The sequence below is a fragment of the Chelmon rostratus genome, chromosome 2 (assembly GCF_017976325.1).
Source record: "Chelmon rostratus isolate fCheRos1 chromosome 2, fCheRos1.pri, whole genome shotgun sequence".
Taxonomy (NCBI): Eukaryota; Metazoa; Chordata; class Actinopteri; order Chaetodontiformes; family Chaetodontidae; genus Chelmon; species Chelmon rostratus.
Genome location: NC_055659.1, coordinates 2,479,338 through 2,502,500, shown reverse-complemented (window position 1 = coordinate 2,502,500; position 23,163 = coordinate 2,479,338). Strand labels below are relative to the sequence as shown.

The 23,163-nt window shown below is 41.5% G+C and overlaps 1 protein-coding gene across 2 annotated transcripts; it reads left to right on the top strand.

Moving 5' to 3' along the window:
- Positions 1–15,672: 15,672 nt before the first annotated feature.
- On the top strand, positions 15,673–22,972 carry LOC121625035 (CD276 antigen-like). Of its 2 annotated transcripts, XM_041963054.1 has the most exons (6): positions 15,678–15,837; positions 18,696–19,019; positions 19,332–19,370; positions 20,645–20,941; positions 21,604–21,717; positions 21,898–22,972. In XM_041963054.1, the coding sequence occupies exons 1-5, from the start codon at positions 15,768–15,770 to the stop codon at positions 21,702–21,704; spliced, it is 831 nt and encodes a 276-aa protein (XP_041818988.1). In that variant the 5' UTR covers positions 15,678–15,767; the 3' UTR covers positions 21,705–21,717; positions 21,898–22,972. The 2 variants fall into 2 exon arrangements, with proteins under 2 accessions (XP_041818999.1, XP_041818988.1); XM_041963065.1 differs by lacking the exon at positions 19,332–19,370 and having other exon boundaries at positions 15,673–15,837.
- Positions 22,973–23,163: the final 191 nt, after the last annotated feature.

Genomic DNA, 23,163 nt, shown 5'->3' with positions numbered 1-23,163 from the left:
GTTCATTTCACTCGAAGATATTTCACTTTTTCTTCCACATAAAGTGTAGCATGATTTCATTATACAGAAAATATTAAGTTCTCGTGATCTCACTGAAAGACCATAATGTACCGAAATAATAACGTACTCAATCATGAATTTATCGTGATCATGTGGCTTTAAAGATGTTTCTACTTTTGCTTAAACTGATCTGACTCAGCATTAATGGAACAATGCTAACATCAGCTAAAAGCTAACTGATGTAACAGTAGAAGTGGAGAAGAATCCCTGAGACTGTAACTCAGTAATGTGAGTTATAAAGCTTTGCTAATATTAGCCACCATAAGCTACCATAAGGCTGTAGCAGCAACACCTCTGAGTGTATCTAAGCAACAGTCCGTTTTATTGCTTATAAACTCAACTTTTCATGTAAAAGTAGGACATTGTGTTATTTCTTCTCCTAAAAGCGACATGGTGTGGTGCTCTCCTGCTCTGGTCTGGAGGAGGGGGAGGAGGCTGAATGGTGCTGGACAGCCGGGGAGGAGTTACAGGCAGGGTGGGCTCGGGTGAGGTGGGAGGGTGGAGGCCAGCGGAGGCGTGAGAGAGGCCTGCCAGGAGGTGCCTGTGTGGAGGGTAGGACCTCGTACCAGTTAGACTGTGGATCCAGCTGAGCCGGACTCGCCGCTCACTCTCTCTGTATTTAATACTGCAGGAAACTACTTTTCCTTCTACGTCATCATTAAGTGATTTCTCTGTGATGTAAAACTAAGGCAAGATTGATGTATTGATTTTCTAATATTGGTGATCTTTTATCATGGGAGTTTCATGAAAACAACAAACATCCAATGAGGTTTAACTCTCTTCTCCTCTAACCTCCAGCAGATAGAGGATTAGATTATTTCTGGCCAGTTGTGAGCAGCAGATAGAAGCTGTGAACACAACATCGATGTGTCATCACATCACAGCAGCGTGATTATTCATGCTTATGTCACCTGATGACCTCTTCTCGCTCTGGTTTTGGTCTCTACCGGCTCCTCTTGAGCTGTTAAATGCCCCCTCATGTTCACCAGCTGGTCTCTAACTCCGTCTTCTGCAAATCTGTCCCCTAAATTACATTTCATACAACAATTTCTGTTCATAATTACTTTGTGCTGACAAACGTTATCGCTGCCTGGATTGTGATCAGAGTGAGCGTTTCTCTGTGTGAACGAACCACCAGATTTGTGTTCCAGGCTGGAGTTGCAGCGAGGTGGTCGGGGTGGATGGAGGACGTACAAAGAGCAGGACTGTGACTCCAGAATCCAGACTGTGGTTTAAGGCAACAAAAGCACTTTGGTTAAGATGAGGGAAAAAATCTTGATTTCACTTAAATGTTAAATGTATTAAAACAGATGCAGATCTTTCTCTGACATTAGTTCTGTCAGGGCCTGAAGAGATAAAAAAAAAGCTGAATGATATCACAAGGATGACAAAATAAAATATGTTGTCGTTCATTACCAACAATTCCAGCAACATTTCCTTATTATTAATACAAAATGTCATTCGATCGGCTTTGTGTTTCCTCTGCATGAGCTTCCTGTTCTGTAAAAACGTGAGAGACTGGTGTGCTGTCTGCGGCTGAGCAGGCGGTGAACAGCAGCTTTTAACAGCTTTTCCTCTGAAAACAGCTGAAAATGAAACTATTAGAGCCGTGAGAGTGAACCGAAACTGTGAAGATGTGGAGAAACAATGAGCTGAAACTCACGTTGAGAGCTCTGTGAGGAGGAGCTGCAGATTCAGTGATCGTTATCAGGAGGTTCATCACCATCAGAGACGCCTTTCACAACATTATTATTTCAAAAATATCAATTACAGCCTCTTTACAGCTGCTCAGATCATTCTCTTTATTTTAACGGTAATCTGAGTGTCACTCTGCAGTTCATATCAGATGTTTTCACTTCTCTCAGCTCATTGTTTTGGTTTTCCAGCCAATAAAAATGCTTTTTTTCTCTATATTCATGTCATTTAATCATAGTGATTAGCTTCAGGGGTTTCCAGGTTGTTTGAGAGGATGTCTGTGATTTACTGTTAATTCCTGACAAGGAAAAAGTAAAAATCAACACACACGATACTGAAATGAACTCAGCGTGTGAATAACATTTGACGTTATGGGCTAGTTGTCGTAAAGCAGCCTTGTAAGTGATGAGTTTTGCATCACGTGAAGGCCTCTCCGGCGCAGATTACACCGAGGATTAGATGTCCGAGCTCGCTGAAGTACTGGGTAAACACGACTGAGTGTGAGTCGTTAAATCGACCCGTTGAAAGGGTTCTTTTACGTCTGGTCCTGGCTCTGGTGGAGAGTTCGAGGTGGTCTGTGGTGAGGTCTGGTCCAGGCAAAACCAGCCCTGTATTTGTGTTTGGCTTCAAATATTTAAACTAGCTGAGGTGGGTTTGGTTTATTAAACAGCATTAAAACATAAAACTACTGTAGTTAAACGAGAGATGAGAAACACTGACCACATCTTAATGCTGATTGATTTTAAGAGATTTAATGATTGTGACTGTAAATATGAAAGAGTCTTAATTGATATATGTGACTAGCTGAACTTGGCTGAACTCAGACTTTGGAAAAACAGTTGAAACAAGGTTAAAAACTAAACTCAAGCTTGTATTTTCATTAAACAGTACTTTGAATTTTACCCACAATACTCCATATGGACCATGGCTCCATATATTATATGTGCATATACATCAAATGAGCATTCTTCAGCTGTAAAACACATTAAAAAAGAGTTTCAAAATGATTATTCTCCGATATAAAGAAGGGATTTCTGTTTGTGCTTCAAACATCACTAAACTGAACTGACTTCTGTCTCTGTGTTCACTCAACAAATCGTTACCACCGTGGCTCCTCCTCCACGCTGCCGGGGGAGGTGTGAACTGTTGTGATTTGACTTGATTTCGTGATGCGGATCACCTGCTTCATCGGCCTCCGCTGCTCACATGAGTCTTCCTCAAAAGAACAGAAAGAACCCGAGTGTGATGTGATGTGTCTGAGATCAGAAGTGATGCAGTGTGGTGAACCCTGATCCCGAATCCACCTCTGAATCCGTCCTTTCCCACGACACACACACACACACACACACACACACACACACACACACACACACACACACATATGCTGGCTGTCTGTAGGGGATTTAGCTCACATGACCGCCCTGATGCGGCTCTATCTGACCAGACTAAAGGGCCAAGTAAATTTATGTGACCGAGCTAAAGGGCCAACAGATTGGCCGTCTCATCGGGTGTGTGTGTGTGTGTGTGTGTGTGTGTGTGTGTGTGTGTGTGCACGTGCACCTGGGTGTGAAAGTGTGTGAGATGATCAGCTGCTGCTCTTCGCTGATGTTTTGTTCTGTAACTCGCTGAGACGCTTGTTGGATTTCTGCGTTTCTGCAGGATCAAACGGACGAATGAGACCCTCGTGTTTGTTTCTTGGAGCTGAGCGTTTCAGCGCTGATACGTTTGACGGACTTTAAGTCAAATGATTTAAAATTTTCAGATATTTTTGTGCTTTTGCAACAAGATGTAAGTCTGGCTGAGTTGTAGTTAGTAAATCATGCGCTTTTTCCACCTCAAATATGTTTTAAAACACTATGTTTGGAGATGTTGGACAGTAAAGTTCCAGTAATGTGGTGAAAACTGTCGACAGTGAGTGCAGTTTGTGCACAGCAGCCAGAACATTGTCTCTTTATTGAGTCATTGCTGTTTTTCAAGGAGACTTCAGTTGGGGTGGAAGCAGAAATCTCAGTGACTGATATCTGAAAACCTCAGCAGATAAAACGAGGGTCATGTGGGACGATCTGTCTTTGGATTTTGAGTGAACTAAACCTTTAACTGACTGTTGGTTTGTGCAAAACCAGATCAAATCCGAAAACAAGACCAATTTCAGACAAAAATGACCGTTCAGGCAAGCAAATCTGGAGCCTGCTGTGATATTACTTCTATATCACATCATCTCATTACACAATAATGTATGGTCCAGTTGTGCTTGTTGATCTAAGCGCCTCCACCACAGCCCCCCGCCCCCCCGCTGTGATCGGACCAGCGTGGCCTTTCCACAGCAGCAGTCGAAGGGTCGAGGAAATATTTCTGATCACGCAACAGCAAACCCTCCAACAGCGAATGTCTCAATTAAAAAACGAGTTCAAAGACAGTATGAGAGGGTAGTTTAGGACAGAGTATAGGCCGGAGTGGAAGCATATATAATCCCACATGATTCACAGCTTACAGGTTCACTTCCCGGAGCTCTGAATGTCTTTGTCGTGTTTTTCTAACTGAGACGGTGAAACACAGAGAAAAAATTTTATGTCACAGTGAGTCCAGTTTCAAACATGAAGACAGATGTTAAAAACCTACTTATGCACAGAAACGAGTACGAGTGTCTGACGTGTGTTTTGATTTGCATACTGTTTGCATATGATTTGTAAATGAAGTATAGAGATCACAGATGCAGCCCAACAACAAAATGAAATGAACACCTGCAGTACTTGATGTAGAGCAGTTTAAACACAACTACCAGACTGATGACGGTGGATATTAAACAGGTTGCACTGAGGAAGCCTGCAGGGAGACGTTCTGTAGATGCATTAGTGTTTGCAGTGTTTCCCCTTCAGGCTCAGAGAATTAACGTATGATGATCTGCCAACACAGGTCCTGTCGATACATACACACCTACAGATACACATGTCTTTCAGTCTAGCTGGATATACTGCTGTAGTGTCCTGTAAGGGCGTCAGGAGTGACACCTTTATCTGTGCTGACTCTGGGAACACGAAGGAAATGAAAAGCAAGCGCTCGCGGCTGCAGACAGATGGCATTTCAGCTAATGAGAGCACAGTGACTGAAGTCCTGTGACGGACTGCCAGAGAGACTTTATCTGCACGGTGCTGCGTTCAACCTCTGAACTCTGCTGAAAGGTTACAGTCACAAAGAAGCCAAGTTATTTGCTTGAATGTTCTTATGTGTTTTTGAGAAATGTTTAAGTTAACAGGACTAAAACAGTTTTGAGGGATTTTTCACAGGGCTGTTGTATCAGACTGAAAACTTTTTTCTGTTTCTTTTTTTTAAATAACAGTCGTCACTGCAGAGACCTTTGACAAATCAACCAGTGCTGAAGTAGTGAACCCCATCAGCAGCAGTGCCAGGTGAGTGAAAAGGTCAAATTCATCCAGTGAGAGATTGAAAAGTCTCTCGTACGAATGAGTGAAAGAACAGAGAAGGGGGGGTCAAACTGGACCTTCTCATTTTTAGATGGAATTCTGTAAAGCTGCACCAGTCACTCTGCTTGGATGTGAAAAGGTTGGCTCCTACAGCCTACAGCCTATCAGCTGCCTCCACCCTTCTCTTCATGGAGCTCTTTGCCATCTTTCAGCTCTTTGTTTTGGTTTTACAGTCCACAGACGGCCTGTTGTGGTTCAGTTTCATCAGCAGCAGCAGCCAGAAAAAGATCCATCTGATGAATCCAGTGCTGATGAAACATAGTGGAACATTCAGTCAGTGTCGTTCAGTTTGTTGCTCCCTTAAAGTCGGTTTGAAATTAAGCCCTTTTTGATCACACCCCCGGTCATACTGTGCACCCATTTACTAACCAACCAGTTTCAACCGATAATACTGTGACATCCACCCGTCAATCATTCTTGAACTTTTAGCGGCACACAGCTAAGATTCAGCAACAGCTCAGTCTGTCGGTGCACGTTCAGGTGTTCACCACCATAAACGTGGTTCAAATCAAATTCCTCCCACTGTTATGTCCCGCCTCGTGTTTCACTCTGAAATATGTCACGAAACTGAAGCTAGAAATGCAGTTTCATCTGGAGCTCAAAGTTTCTGTGTGTAGACTTTTCTGCGATTATAAAACATTTTATATGATCATGATTGTTTTGTTAGTAGGAAAATCACAGTCACAGTGAAAGCTGGTGCAATGTGTGTTGTTTTGAAGCCTCCATTCTCTCCTCTTGGTTTTTAATCTGCAGGCCTGAGGTGCACTAACCGTGTTATTCTCGATGCTACCACCAGGGGGCACTAAAGTCCCATTTTCAAATTCTGCAGAAATGACTCTTGTAAAGGTTGTTTTGGTGTTGATTTAGACGACGTAAGTGCTCCATCACTCTCCATTCAAAAGTTTCATCAGAATAAGAGATAATGAACAATTTTGATAAACTGGTTAGTCGGGACTTTTTTATTATCCGTGTGTGGATCATTCACTGTGGTGCTCAATGCTTCTTTAACACATGTTGATGGCTGGCAAAGAGAAAAAGTAAAAGACTTTAGAAATGAAAAGCATGTTGACGTGTATGCCTGTAGATTAGGATCAGCTTTATTGACATGTTATCTGTTCATTAACGAGGAATCTTACTCCAGTTCCAAGAATCAGCTGATTTGGTAAGCAGTTTGCTGCCAGTGACCTGTAGCTGCACATCACACCTTTCGCACACTTTGCATATACGTAATGCAGGTCCCTGGTAGTAAAAAAAAAAAAAATACATATGTTAGAATCATGTGTAAATCACCTACGTGAGGATGGCAGGCTTGGTTAGTAATAAATCACACAGTTATTAGCTGTGGGGCTGCTACAAATCATTTTCTCTCCTTAATAACAGAGCATGAATTACACTCCACACTTAGGACAAGTGAATGTTTCTGGAGTCAGTTTCCTCAGTATTTGGTTGGTAAAATGGACCAAGAAGTCAGTATCCTAAAGATTTAGTGAATTCCTTTAAGCTTGGCAGGAAGAGTGAAGCAGGAGACTGAGGGTCAGCAGTTCCTCTGTCTTGCATATACATCTCTGGAGCTCCAGTTTGTTTTCTTTGGCTCTGCTGCCGCTCTCCCTGCAGATATGAGTAGAAACTGTGGGAGACCGAGCCGCCGACAATGCAGCAAGTGTCCCGACTGACAAACAGGACCAGAGGATGTTATATAACGCTCAGACTTGCATACCAAAGTGAATCACACGTGAGCAGAACTCATAGTGGCGACAGCCTTTGATTCCTTTGCTGGCAAAGCCGAAATGAACAGTTCATCTTTAAGACATTTACACAAATATAACTGAACTCAAATGAAAGACACACAAATTAATTATGTGAGCATAAATGAAAACTTTGTGTTATAGATGGATAGATAGATAAATAGCTTGTTGTAGCCTTTGTCCAACCTTTTCTATGACTTTCAGAAACCAAGAATCTGACATTTCATTCAGGCAGAGTGAAGCGGTAAATGAGACAGATGTGACAGTCTGTGTTTATTCTGAGGGGAACCTCTGGGTCACTCTTTCAGGACCCTTTGGTGTCCCTGTCCTCTGATCTCGTGTCAGTTCCAGGAGTGAGCAGTTTGTTTCAGCCTGTATTCTCAGTAATGTGGCGCCCTCTGCTGTCTTTACTGTGTAAAACCTTCAAAACCTGAAACACTGTGTGGACGCCCAGTTCACACACACGTCTGACACAGATCTCAGCTTTCCACTGCTGTTCACTCACTCACACATTTTTGTGTATCAGAAATGAAAGTGCCTCATAGTACACTTATTGGCCACTTTATTAGGTACACCTACACAATTAAATGAAGGATTTTTTTTTTGCAGATGGAGGTTATAGTTAAAGCCCATAACTGCTCCTGTCAGCTGACACCACAGCAGATGCTGATGCAGACTTCAGTCTCTGGAAGGTGGTCTGCCGTGCAGGTCTGGACAGCCAGTCCACCTCCACCTTCAGCAGCTGGTAGGGTGGCTGTCCTGCTGTAGAGAGCTTTGAGATCATTGAACATGTATTTGACCTTACCGAGGAAGAAGCCTTCAACAAATTCAAGTTTCTCTTTTCATCAAGGAACTTTTCAGAGAAGAGCTTCAGCAAAGTAACTGACCACATTTCCGGCCGCGACTGAAAAGGTGTGGTTTCTGTCGATGACGTACAGCTCAGGTGAGGTGGACGCCTGTGTTTTAACAGTAAAGGTGAAACTGCGCAGTGAACGTGGCTGAATTTTAGGTCCTATAATTATTTTTTTTCATTCACAGCTTTACTGTTCGTGTGGAGATAAAGAGTTCAGATGAAGCATTTTTCAATTCTGCACAAAAGTGCTCAAATTGCGAGTCATCGTAAATGTGCGTGCAGATGACGCTTTTATTCTGAAGGATTTGCGCCGGAAGTGCTGCAGTAGCTGCAGCTCGTGGAAGCTGGGAAATCGAAACTGTTGGAGTGACTGAAGCTTCACTGTCAGTGTGGTGATGAACTCAGGGGTCAACAACGATGGAGCATCTTGTCCTCGCGTTTCTCCTCACCTGGTCTGGAATGACGTCAGCTGGTGAAAACTGTAAGAACTCTGAAGACTGATGTCATTCTGTGTGTGAATGTGTTTAATGTGCAGGGCTGGAGAATCATGCAGGGCTCTGGAGGCAGGATGTTCATGGAGCTGCATCATAGTTAAGAGGGTTCATAACACCTGCAGCTGCCACATAAAGATCACAGTGTGGTATTATAGCATGTACAAATCAATAGTATTGACTGGACTGATGATAGAATCCTCCTTACCGTATGATAGATCTACCTGTCCTGTGCGGGACTTGTTGTTATATTGTTTATTTTATTCATTTTCGACTTGGACACTTTTTGGTTTGTTATTTTCAACTTTCAAACGCTCCCAGAAACTTTTCTCATCATTGAAGCTTCCTGACAGTCTGCCGGTTGTCTAACTGTGGACCTTTCAATCATTAATATAATATAATATTTGTGAATATTACTTCTTGTAACTTGTTGAATAAGCTAAAATAACACATTCTGTTTTCTGTTTTTTAAAATTAATTGAGCTATTTCACAAACTTTCCCTGTTGCCCTTCAAACTGCAGCAGTTCTGCAGGGGAGGCTTTTATTCTAATCAGACTGTTAAGTTTCATTTTTTTGTCAGCCCCGCCTCTCACTGTTTCAGCCAACATCTGTTTGTGTGGTTAAATTTGATCTGATTTAAACATCCCAACCAATAATCAGATGGTTAAACACCTGTAACAATACAGAACCCAACAGAAAAACATCCCGGTGTTACATCTGTGGAGCTGACGTGGTCCTTATGGAGCTCTTGTTAATAATATGTTCGCAGGTGCGGCTCCAAAACCACGTGTCACAAAATTTGATCAAACAGAGGACGGGGTGCTGCTGCAGTGTGACGTTCAAGGTGCTTCTCCGAGACTGGAAGTCGAGTGGTGGGACATCGCTGGAAACGTCCTTCCTGCTGAGGAGAAACATGTCAGAGAAACAGGAGGCAGCTACCACGTGACTCTCCAAATGTCAGTGACCCGGAGCGGATTCTACCGCTGTGTGGCCAAACAGAAAGACGGCGGCTGGCAGACTCATGCTCAGGAGTTTGTGATCATCAGAGGTGAGATTCCTGTTCATGTGTTGTTTTATTATTGACTGTTGTCTGTGTTTGTCTGTGACCAATCTGCTGTACATGATGTGCCGTCACACTCTGAGTCTCACATTCGCTTTTTTCAACGTTTTTCAGGCAACCACGTGCAGAAATGACACGATAAATACAGCACTGTGGGTAATTTCATAATAATTGGAATGACGGTTCTAGTAGTTGTGACTGCGGCCATCGCAGTTGCAGTTTTAGTTCGTAAGTGGATCAAAAGAACAAACAGAGGTAAGTTTAAATAATCAATAATTGTATTGGACACATTCAAAAGTGCAGACATCAACATAACAGACACTTTTTACATGTCTCAGACTTGTTGGTATTTAGATTTATACCAAATCCACTGAGACTACTTTTATATAAATGGCCTCTGGTTCTATAATAAATGAATAAATAAAATATAACTTTAGTTAAGTTGTGAACATTTTACTATAGTTGTTAATTATGTTCCTCCTCATGTGAGGCTGTTTCATCCGGCCCACGGGGCGATTCATAAACACAAAAAAACAAGATATAAACAATAATAATGATATTAGTAGATTAATACATTCTTCTGAGAGGTCCCTGAACGCAGCACTCGTGTGTCTCACTTTCCAAGGGAAGTGGACTAACATTTCTTCTTTTTTCCTGAGTAAAAGACCAGCCAGTGGGCTGAAGTTAGTTTGATGGGACAAGCTCATAGTAAAGGATGAAGCGATGAAGGCTGAGAGTCATCACAGCTTGAAATGAATTGAACTGGAAGAACAAATCACAAGTTAACGCTCTTCAGTGGAGTTCGGATGCTCAACAAGCAGCTTTCACCACCCCCGCCCCCAGGCATCACTGCACCATCCAGGCCAATCAGTCTGGACATAAATATATTTCCAACAGACCCAACACACAAATAATAATATATGAATATATGATTTTTTTCAATATTATTTGTTGTTTTTATCTGCTGGTCCAACTCCAGAGCCAAGGGAACATTTGGAGCTTTGCTAAGCGTTTGTTCACGCTTATGCCATGTGATCATGCAACAGCCAACCAGGAAACTTCTCCAAAACTTCTCCGACAAAGCAAAACTGAACAGTTTTTCAAAGGTCGTGTTTTTATTTTTTTTATGGAATTACAGGATATTGTATGTAAAACAAAAAGCGTCACATGGGTGATTATAGCCGCATCCGTCACTGCAGAGATGCAACACAGCACCAGCACTGTGGGGGGTGAGACTGTGGGACTAGTATAAACCTGCCATGAGTTCAGGATTTTGTTCGTGTTTGTGCCTTTTCTTGTATTTTCTGCAGCAGAGGGTGAATAAAAGAAAGATTTCACATATGAATTTGTTCTTAAATCCTAAATATTAAATGAATGTAATTTATTTTCTGTTTAAAAACACCTGAAGGCAACAAGATTGCAGCATCGTAGTCAGTTTAATTTTTTGATGGAAACAATCAATATTCAGGTTGTTAAAAGCCAGGCATGGAGATTTACAAAAATACAAGACTTCCCTGAACTCAACATTCGAGCTCTAATTCTTCCCTCTGACAGATAAGCTTCGACTTTTCATTTAAGATATCAGGCTGTAACCTTCTGAGACGAGCGTGCGTCTGATGGCTCGTCATGATGCTTTTAAAAGTTTTATATTCACATTTTATATTGGGTGCTATTAGAATTGTTTGCTCATCAGAATCATTCAATGAATAAATGGAGGTCAGTGTTATATGTATATAGTATCTGTACAGATTTTGCAGAGCACATGTGTGTTTGGCGCATCATGAACATGCAGACGGACAGTGGAGACGTTGATTATGTTGAGTTTTTAAAAGTCTGTGGATGTTTTGATGCTTTTTTCCCATGAAATGGGGTCAGCTGGACTCCTCTGTGATTGTTGTGCTGCTGTCTTGTGCAGAGGGGGAATCTTTTCTGTCCTCCAGGAGGAGGAGCAGGAGCATTTGATCCTGAACACATGTTTGTGGTTTTTATATAAAAGGCTTGAGACGAGTCGTCCTCAGGCCAGAAGACGAGCCTTCAGGGGTCTGCGCGGTCTTTTTGAGAATCACAGCGATATGTGACGTGAAGGATATTAAGTTCTACTGTAGGGTTGCTGAAAAAGGGAAAAAAAACATGTTTTGAACATAACCAGTTTGGGAGTTAGAAGGGCAGATAGCTTATCAGACATAGCAGACACGGATGTGGTATTAACAGATTTCCTGATTTGAAGGAAAACAGGAGTACAGATAGGAGTGAAACTGGCAACATGTGTAAAACGGGATGTGTGTGATAGAACAAAAATGTATTCTTAGAGCATTAGAAAGATGATCAATATATCAAAACAAGTCCTTATAAGGTGATGAGCAGCCAGAGCAGGGAAGGCACACCAAGGACGGTATAAAATGATTGTTTTTGCTTATTAGATTCAGATCTCTCTGAGCTTAGGCTGCACAGACATTTTCTGTAAGGAGTGATCTCCGCTTTTTGCAAACTGCGTATTAAAGGCTTCAACCAACTCGGGGAAGCAACAAAACTCTGCTTCAACAGACGGATATGGAAAAACATAGTCTGTGATTTTTGTGCCTGCTTTTCCACATGCTGCTCTGATTTTTTCTTTAAATATTCTGCTCCTCAGTCTTTTGGCATCCTACAGTCAACCCACAGAATTTGAAAAGTGAAAGTTATTCTGTCTAAATCCGTTGTTTCACTTATTTACAAGCCACAACAGTTTTAGAATAACCACTTCCTGTTGCTGCCTGTGGTTGTAGCATTATAAATGAGGCAGCAGTGTGTTTCAGGTTTATTTGTCCTTTGATTAGGATTAGCTTTCTGGAACATGTCTTTAAGACCCCAGTTTGAGGACTTGAGCTGCTGCTAATGCTGCTTCTTGTCCACCGGGGGGCGTTAGAAGTTAAAGAACGAGTTAGAAGCACAAACAAACGTTTTTCCTCTTAATCTGACCTCTGATCGTCGACCTTTCCTCTTAACTCAGGTGTTTGTTGTAGCTTTCATTTTCAAAACTTTTGTATGAACACCACAGATACAAGAAAAGAGTTTCTCGGTAACAGCAGAGAGTCTGCAGCACATCAGAGCGCCACCGTCTCAGGAGGAAGATGGAGACGACGCCCACGCACACGCACATACATATGCACACACACACACACGCACACACACACACACTTTGCCATTTAGCTTTGTTTTCCTGGCGGTTCCTGCGACATGGAGCTCACCTGACCTCAACCCCCCCCCCCCCCCCCCCCCCCCTTTTTTTTTTTTTAGATGAATGAGATAATTATATAAATGAGACTAAATCAGAAAACATAAAGACACAAATCACAGAGCTGAGATATTTTGGGAGTCTGAAAGCAGACAACATCAGTTTGCTACAAAAACTCTTGACAGATGATGTTCAGTGCAAATATTCTCAAAAGTAAAAAAGGATTTAATTGTGTTTTGTCCTCTGAAATATCATCATACAACATTAAACGACCAATGGAATTCTTCTGGTTCTTCATGCATTCATTCTCACTCATTTTTAAGGTTTAGTTTTTGGGCAAAGAAGAAAACACATGATACACAGAAAGAAATAGAAGCGATCTTTCCTCATAGTTTGGGAGGTGTCATAGCCGGAGGTGGTTGCTAACTTTGGGTTTCGTTTCATTATTACTGCGCATGAGGGTGTGGATGCGCCCCTACATCCTGTTGTGACAAGACTCACCAAACCTGCACCCGCGGTAACGCTTTTCCTCCAACGCAAACATAACTGTTGCAACACAGCATCGACTGCACGGGGACGTGGGAGTGCCCGCTACCTGAGTGTTCGTCGTTATTGTAGTCTGGTCTGTTGGACGTACAGCACCAGGTGCGTCCATCCTCTGTTGTCCTTCTCCCTGAATTTTAAAGTCCAGTTTAAAATAAGTGATTCATTTTAAAGATACATGGTTTGTGCTGCACAGATATAAAGATTTAACCGCGATAAATAAACTTGAGGTGAGGAAAGGTTGAGGTGTGTGGCTCATCAGCATTAAAAAGCACAGGTGCAGAAGGACGCACCTAATTGTGGGTTCAAGCCTGTGACCAGTCAGCCTCTCCAGCCACTAACAGTCTACTTCCTGTTTACTGAGCAGACAGTTTATAACTTCAGATGTGTGTGTGTGTGTGTGTGCGCGCGCGTGCGCGTGTGTGCATACGTATGTGCGTGTGCGTGGGCGTCGTCTCCATCTTCCTCCTGAGAGGGTGGCGCTCTGATGTGCTGCAGACTCTCTGCTGTTACCGAGAAACTCTTTTCTTATGAAACCTCACCGACGGCCGCGTCAAACTCTGAACTCGTATCTGTGGTGTGGCTCGTAGTGCTTGTGTGTATTTAGTAGTAATAAACCTTTTGTTCCAAAAGAAGCTGGTTATGTGAAATGTGTGCATGTCAAATATCATGGTCACCATCAACCTTCAGATTGAGACTAAATTAATGAATCGGCTTCATATTTTGCTGCAGTAGAAGTAAATCAGAGTTTAAAAAACTATTCCATCCTCTCTGTTAGTTTTCAGGTGTTATAGCCGACTCAGGCAGGTGGAGGTGCATCATGTGCAGTTTATTGATCACTGTGCAAAAAATGTGAAGATCAAATGTGTGTGTTTATTTTCCTCCTTCACACAAATATGTGTAGAGTTTTGTACTTGAGGTATATGATCAGATCAACCAAATATCAAATATATGCCAGATTAAGGGGTAAACTGATGTTTGGAGTGTATGTGAGGCCATGCAGGGCCACGTAGGGTCAGAGCAGGAAAAGATAAACCAGAGTTAGATCTACTTCACAGTGTTTGCATGAAGCCCCCTGCAGCAGAAGCCCCTGAGGAATCACTGGATCAGGTGTTGGTCGGGTTTTTTTCTTTCATTTATTGAGCTAAGTGGCCACATTTACTCTCTCTCTCTCTCCCACGCACGCTCATTTTTTCAAACAAGCAGTAATACCTGTTTGTGTGGCACTCACCTGGGTGAGGAGACATTGTTTGATATATGATAACAGTAATCATACCAACAAACCGTTTCCTGTGTTTGTTCTCATTACTGCTGGAGAGCAGCTGCATTAACACAATGTTTTTGGAGGGGGTTCTGACCACTTGGGGGAACGAGCTGAAAACACATCACTGACATGTCACCTGTTAAATTATGGCCAACATTTTAGCACACAGTCACAAACATTATCGTTCATCTGGAGATGTGTTTCAGGCAAGGAAGTGCAAATCATGATTGGAATCCGACCAGGTGGGTGAGACTTCCAGCAGCAGCCACATTATGTAGAGAGAGAAAAGCCTGTTCAGAATCAGCTTTATTGGCCAAGTATCAGTTCACATACAAGGAATCTGAGACTGGTTTTAAGTTACTCTCCATGTGCTCACACACCTCACTGATGGTTGCGTCAGACTGAACTCTTATCACTGATGAAGTGAAACCACCATTTGTGTTTTCGCCTCCTGAAGCCTGAAACCTGAAGCCCTCATGTCTGCTGTTAGTCAATAGAGTTAAACCACATATGAACAAACATGTTATTTATCATCAGGCCTGACGACATCAGTGCATGTTTAGAAGTAATCTGGGCGTTAAACACAGGAAACTGTTCTTATAATGACTTTATTATGTAGGAAACAGAAACATTTCTCAGAAGTAAATGTATTAATAACTAACTTCTTACAAACTCTCAGCTACAATAAAGGTAAAATATTATGGTTACCATAGCAACCTTCAGATTGAGACTCAGTTAATGAACAGGTTACATATTTTTGCCTTTCAAAGGCTGGTGCCCCGAGGTGAATTTAACTTAAATTCAGTTATTTAATATAAACTCTCTCTAACAGGCAGAAGTGAGAGTAAACCTGCTGCTTCCTCTGAGCAAAGAGCTGCTGCAGTTTGCTGCTGAATAACATCACCTGCTCTCTGTGGAAAGTTGAGCTCATTTGTCTGGTTCCTGGAGAAACTGCAGCTTTTGCTTGTGTTGCTAAAGCACAGGAGAAGCAGACATTTGTGCATTTACAGTGAAGGTAAAACTGTGCAGCGAACATATGGCTGAATTTCAGGGTCTGGAGATTTTTTTTTATCACACACAGCTTTATTGTTCGTGTAAAGATAAAGTGCTGTTCAGATGGAACATTTTAACACACAGTTTGAGCGGTTTTGTGTAAAATTCATGAGTCATTGTAAATATACGTGGCGGTGACGCTTTTATCCTGAAAGATTTGTACCGGAAGTGCTGCGCTGTCTGCAGCTCGTGGAGGCTGAGAAAACGAAAGTGTTTGTGATGAGCCAATCAGGCTGTGAGCGGTGAAGGAAGCGTCGTTTCTCGGGGATAAAAGTGAGGTGATGATCTGAGGTGACATCCGCAGCCATGGAGCTCCTGTCCGTCGCGTGCCTCTGTCTCCTCACCTGGTCTGGAGTGACGTCTGCTGATGAAAGAGGTAAGAACACTGCAGGCTGATGTCGCTGTAAATGGGTTTAGTTTGCGGGGGCTCTGGAAACAGGATGTGAATGGAGTGTAGTTTATTGGGTTGAAAACACCTGCAGCTGCCACGTAAAGATCAGCGCAGATCAATACATTGATTGAATTGATTGCAGCATCCCTCTGATCAGTTACAGCTGTATGATGGATGTGTTCAGTATGTTTAGCTCGAGGTGGTTTATAACTTCAGATGTGGCGTCATTGCACCTGCAGATGTGTGTGTGTGTGTGTGTGTGCGTGCGTGCGTGCGTGCGCGCGCGCGCGCGTGCGGGCGTCGTCTCCATCTTCCTCCTGGGAGGGTGGCGCTCTGATGTGCTGCAGACTCTCTGCTGTTTCCGAGAAACTCTTTTCTTATGAAACCTCACTGATGGTGCGTCAATCTGAACTCTCACCACTGATGAAGGGAAACATTTGCGTTTCCGCCTCCTGAAGCTGAAGCTGAAGCTGAAGTAGTGACCGCCATAAAACAGACATTTGAGACAGTTTTTCAGGATGTTTAGTCTCCACCCTGAGCTGTTTTCTTATGAAGTCAAGCACTGTGTGAACACTGACATGAACTCACAGCATGTTCAGATGATGAAGCGGTCTTCCTCTCTGTCTGCCTGCCTTCATGTCTGCTGTTAGTCAGTAGAGTTAAACCACATATGAACAAACATGTTATTTATCATCAGGTCTGACAACATCAGTACATATTTAGAAGTAATCAGGGTGTTAAACACAGGAAACTAATGTTCAGAAGTTAATGCATTAATAATGAACTTCTTATAAACTCTCAGCTACAATAAACTTTTAGTATCAGGACAACGTGTCCCGCCTGTATTTGATAATGTTTCTGCAGGTTGTTTGGGGTTGGGTGGATGAGGTGGGTGGAGCCGGGCTTTATGTTTGTGGACAGGTGTTGCAGTAGAAGTACATCAAAGTGTATCTCTGTGTGTGAAATCTTTTATCTGTTAGTTCTCCAGCTGGTTTTCACAGTGTGGTAATGGCAGTATGTGGCGTTCAGGTGTTACAGCTGACTCAGGCAGGTGGAGGATAGATAGATAGATAGATAGATTGATACTTTATTAATCTCCAAAGAGATTAATAGAGTTTTATATTAATTAATAATAAAAGTAAAATTAATACAAGAGTTTTATATTAATTTTGTATAATTTTTTCATATAAATATATTCTCTCTACTCTCTACTCATCTTATTTGCATCTCCCTTTATTTATCATTTTTTCAGCTCATTTTTTCAACCAAGCAGTAATACCTGTTTGTGTGGCACTCACCTGGGTGAGGAGACATTGTTTGATATATGATAACAGCTGTCATAACAGCTGCCCTCATTACTTCTGGCGAGATAAGATAAGACTTTATTAATCTCACAATGGAGAAATTCACTTATACAGAAGCTCTACAGTTCACACGAACAAACGGAACAATAAATTACAACTGTGCAAACCACAAAAAGAATTTCAAAAATGTAAAAAAAAAATAAAGAAAATAAGGTATCCTATGTACAGCAAGTTCAAGATGGCCAACATTTTTGCACACAGTCACAAACATTATCGTTCATCTGGAGATGTGTTTCAGGCCAGGAAGTGCAAATCACGACTGGAATCCGACCAGGTGGGTAAGACTTCCAGCTGCAGCCACATTATGTAGAGAGAGAAAAGCCTGTTCAGAATCAGCTTTATTGGCCAAGTATCAGTTCACATACAAGGAATCTGAGACTGGTTTTAAGTTGCTCTCAATGTGTTCACACACACACAGACTTTCATATTTACATTTTTACAGTTTTCACTGAGAAACCTTCAGTCCAGCTGTTCTGCCAGCACCACAGCTGCACTGGAGAGCTGAACAGAGAGCGATGCTGCTCTCAGTGTCCTCATCAGGCTGAACCATGTCACAAACACCATCACCACCACTGATCTGATCTGATCACTGTTAAATTTGACAAGAATTTTAAATTTAGTTTGAGTCTTAGTTTGTCCTGAAAATTGTGATAGAACTGAACGGTGTTTCCTCTGGCTTTAATAATTCAAATGTGAAGGAAGCACTCCTTCAGCTTCATATGTGTTTAGTCATCGAGGCTGAGACTGTTACTTCTTTCATGTCATATGCGAATGGACGCCTGAAGTGTGTTAGAAAAAGTGAAATACAATCATATTAGGTCATAACTATGGTAAACATATTACCTACTGCATGTCACCATTATCACTGTGTGTGTGTTGGCATGTTGACATTAGCACACTAAGCCTCACAGAGCTGTTAGCATTTTAGACTGAACAAGTCCTGATTTCTGCAATAATCTGAAAAACATCAGTTTCTACATATTTCTGTTGAAAAGACATGATTACTCTGCCATGTGTGGCCTTAATTGGATTTATTTGAAAGGTGTGCAGTGTACATATCAGCATAATGTCTAAATATCTGTCACAGCAGTGAAGCAGGACAGTTTAGAAATTATGTCTTTGTGTTCAGTCTATTAAATCCAGATCTAAGATGAATAAAACTAAAACTTCTCCTGGTGTTGAGCTGAACAGTTTCCACAGCTATGTAAATTTTGTAAAATTCAAACACAAGGCACAATAACTAACTGTTTAAACTAATCAACAACAAGCTTGAATAGACTTAAAATACGCCTGTACAAGCATGAGACCATATAACCTATAACCAGAAATAATATAACAGAGGAGAAATCTGACTGAACTGCTCAGACGCTGGTGTTTTTGAGTTGTCGTGGTGGCGTGTAGGTGTGTTATCTGACTTTCTTTCTAACCTGATGACTCTGTATGTGAACACACTGATCAGTAAATGTTTTTGTCTTTCAGGGCCAGTGGTCGTGACAGAAGGGAGTGATGCTGTTTTACAGTGTTCCCTCAGCACCAAGCAGAACATTGAGAAAGAGCTCTTTGACTGGAAGAAGGATTTTCAGAAGGAGGTCTTCCTGTATGATGCAGGAAAGCATTACAATAATGGACGTGAAGGTCAGGATGAGCAGTTCAAAGGTCGCGTCTCACATTTTCAAGATGAACTGAAGCACGGCAACGCCTCCATCATCATCAGAAATACGAAGGTGGCTGACAGTGGAAACTACACCTGTGATTTTCCACGTCTTCAGCCAAGGCAAACATTCCACATTGAGCTTGTTGTTGGTGAGTGTTTCCATTAAACACTTAAAGATGTCCTCTCATTTACTAATGCTACTGGTTTCAGAGTCCCAGATGGACTTTTGTCGTGTAGTCAGAGTACACATCTGGCCTCTCTGGCCTCGACCCCATAGAGCTTCAAACACATCTGCAGAGATCACCTCTGTATCAGACATGCTTCATATTTCCAACATATTGCCCATCAGTTTTTTTATTTTATTCAGTCAACAGGAAAATAGTTTTCATTTTTTTTCCACAGTGTTACATGTCTGCCAAGTTGATGTTTCACTCTAACATATGTCTTGTTTTGCCTTTTAGGTGGCATCTTAAAAGACAGAAGAAATGAAAGCATCCCAGGTGAGTCCTGAGTTTGATGACGTCACTCTCTACACTTCACGTGTATGTGTTTTGAGTTTGGCTCCACAGGTCTGATATCATTGAAACACACGTTAAATCTTTGTTTTTCAGTGTGTGGAACAGAGTCAGGCTGAAACTACACATCACTTCTTAAAACTGACATTTATCAGCATTTTCTAGGTCTGGCTGGTTTGTTATTCGTGGAGTATGATTAACACCGTGATTTTCCGCCTCTGAAACATGTATTTCACATTCACACAGAGGCTATTAACACAAAACATCACATTTTTAGGGTACATACTTGTAATTTCAGGAAAAAAGCATTACTAATCCGCCAATATTTTTTGTAGGTGTGGCTGTGGCAATATTAGGAATAGGGACAATAAAGTGTGAAGCTATATAGGAAACCAAAGGGAAGGTTAAGGTACTGTATATTACCCTAAATATGCTTATTGCACATTGTTGTGCTTAAGGGCTCCAAGATTACAAACATGTTTGTGAGCATCTGATTTCCTGACACTTGCTTCATTTACTGCTTCTGAAACAGTTGAGGATTTGGTCATTACAAGCAAAAGTTACTCAAAATCCAGCTTTACATTTTTACTGTTACAGTGAAAATGGATATGATGTTTGTCCACCTTGAAACTGTGCTGATTGCATAGATCTTCCGTGCTGTCGGGTTGAACCTTTTTGTAAATTCCTTCATCAGTGCATATATTATAATGTGATGAAACATGACTAACTGGTGGAGGCAAACAACCAGGAGGCGATAATTCTAGTTGATATTTATGGTGCCTCCTGTGGATCAGGCTCAAAATGCTTTGGAAAACCGTTTCCCAAACACAGCCTGAACATATGTACTCAGATTAATGATGATGGGACAAATCATTAACAGTTATGGCCATGTTTTCTGACCAATCCCGCTCATTTAGAAAACAAACGTGTATCTCAGTCCCACAATGCTGTATACCGTTTTGGTGTTGCTTTGGTCAAAATCCCAAAAATAGATGTCACTTAATGTTTTTCAGCTGATGCTATGTAGCGAAACATCCATCATAAATCTTTATGGTCCAAGCAGCTTGAACCCAAATGAAGGTTTAGATTAGATTAGACTTTATTGATTATTGATATTGAGAAATTCACTCTAACAGAATCTCTTCAGAACACACGGGGGGGGGGGGGGGGGGGGGGGGGGGGGGGGGGGGGGTATGTTTAAGGGTCCAAACATCTTCACTACTTTTGGTAAAATAACCTCTTCTTTCTGTTTTGTTCAGGTGCAGCTCAAAAACCGTATGTCACAACACTCAAAACAAAGGATGGAATGCTGCTGCAGTGTGAAGTTTATGGTGCTTTTCCAAAACCTACAGTAGAGTGGAAGGACAGTGCTGGAAACATCATTCCTGCTAATGAACTGCAGGTCTCAGAGAGAGAGAGGGGAGGCGGCTACGACATCATCCTCCAAGCTACTGTGACCAAGACAGACACCTTCCGCTGTGTTGTCACACAGCAGGACATAGACCACCAGATTTATGCTGAGACCTATGTGGCTCTCTCTCCTCTCTCCCGCGAAGGTGAGATTCTTCTTAGTGGTGCTTTAATGTTTTAATAATTTAAATTGACCGTGCTTTTCAAAAATGTTTACGTGTCTTCAGACTGAACACGATGCCAGTGGGGATGACGACATCTGCACAAGGTGAAAATTCAGGTTAAATTTCAAGATCAGTCACACAAGATCAGTTTAGTAACAGCACAAACTCAGTAATAGATTTATAAATGGCTGCTGCAGCCTGATCCTGAGGATCAGCAAGGGTGGTGTTTTTATATGTGTTTCATTCACTGCAGCAGAGTGATACCAAAGCAGAACTAAGAGAAAATCCAGCATCAGGTTTTGAGTCCCAGTGAAAATGGAGATGAAAACAGTGAAAGTGTCCATGATGTGATTTGTGAATGTGAGCAGGAATCATCTCCTCTGTCTGAGCCTGAAGCCAGGTGTCCACAAATGTCCACCACTTCTACATTTACTAACATTTAGCTTCTTTGTGTTGAATGAGGCTCTGTGCAGTTTACTAAAGCATGAAGGCTGATTCAACCAATCACAGGTGATGTTTGATAGAAGCATAAAGCACACAGGACACAAAGTGACAGCATGGTGTGATTATACACCTGTGATTTACAGTCAGGTGTGTGATTCTTTCTGCAAAGAGTTACATTAACTTCCTGTATTCTCTTTCAGGGTTCTCCACTGGATCGATTGTTGCTGCTGTTCTTGTTACATTTTTCCTCACTGTTATTGGTTGTCTAGTTCTGGTTCGTGTCAGGCATCGTATCAGATAAAATTCTGAGAAAGGTGAGTTTAAGTTATGTATCAGTGTAATCATTATTAGCAGACGACACAACATATACTTTATATATTTCCCATGTTCACAGTCTTGATAACTTTGTGTTCTCAGGCATTATGTTGGTATTTACAGTGCGGGGTCAAGAAGTTTGGATTTCCTTGAATATAACTTTTTTTTCCTTTCTGCAGGCTCACCGACTGAGAGCTCAGTCACTGAGGGCAGCTGCCTGATCCAGTCAGTGCTGTTGTCTGCATGTGAACAGTTACAGCAGCTCCCCTCTCTATAGCTGTGTTTCCACTGGCTTGATTTTAGAAGCATTTTCAGTTTGCACATTTAAAAACGGTTGTAGAAACACCAGAAATATGAAGAGAAACATGTCAGAATATCCCAAAACAGTTTTTGTCTTTGCTGAGGTGGAAAACATGATTTATTGATGAAAAGAAACTGCAACAAAGTGCAGAAACAGACTTTGATTGGACCTCTTTTAATTATGTTGTGTCATTGTTTCCTCTTCTTCTGCAGTGGTTTAATGGCATCTGACCAGAGAATCAGTGCCATCATCTCTTTATGAACAAACTTTGCATTTTCTTTTCCCATTTGATGGCTTTTACTTTCAAAACAAGGTCAACACGTCATTATGAATTAGTTTGTTTCAAACGTCAACGGAACAGAAGAGAGCAGGTGACCTTTATTACTGACAGATCTGATCATTAATTGATTGTTCTGTTAAATGAGATTTAACTGAATATGTGGGGTGTGATTGAGTTCCACTCTTGTGCAGCTTTAAGAGAAAAAAAACACACTTTTACTTTGTTACTAATGTTGTTGAGGACAATGACAACTTCTTGCACTCTTTTCTATTGTTTTTATTGTTTTTATTTTTATTTCTCATTATCTGCATATTATGATTCTTTTATGGTATGGATCTAACTTTTACTCTGTCCTCTGTGTAGATTCCTTTAAATTCAATTCAATTGAATTTTATTTATATAGCGCCAAATTACAACCGAAGTTGTCTCAGGAGACTTTACATATAGAGCAGGTACAGACCAAACTCTTTATCTACAGAAACCCAACAATTCCCTCATGAGCAAGCACTTGGCGACAGTGGCGAGGAAAAACTTCCTTTTAGGAGGCAGAAACCTCGAACAGAACCAGGATCTGGGTTGGTGGCCATCTGCTTTGACCGGTTGGGTGGGTGAGAGAGAGAGAGAGAGAGAGAGAGAGAGAGAGAGAGAGAGAGAGGGAGAGAGAGAGAGGAGACATTTAACTGCCCGCAGGACTGATGATGAGGACTGATGAGGTTATACTGTCCTATCTGGACAAATGAGATGGATCTTCACAGAAACACAAAAAAAAAAAAAATAGAAAAAAAGATGAATAATGAGATCTCAACATTGTATAATAGAACAAGTGGTTAAAATAGAAATAACACACAGAAGAATTGAAATGGA

Coding starts and splice junctions, on each gene's coding strand:
- LOC121625035 (XM_041963054.1), top strand. CDS start 15,768: ATGGAGCTCCTGTCCGTCGCGTGCCTCTGTCTCCTCACCTGGTCTGGA. Junction 15,838..18,695: donor GACGTCTGCTGATGAAAGAG/GTAAGAACACTG, acceptor TTTGTCTTTCAG/GGCCAGTGGTCGTGACAGAA. Junction 20,942..21,603: donor CTCTCCTCTCTCCCGCGAAG/GTGAGATTCTTC, acceptor ATTCTCTTTCAG/GGTTCTCCACTGGATCGATT.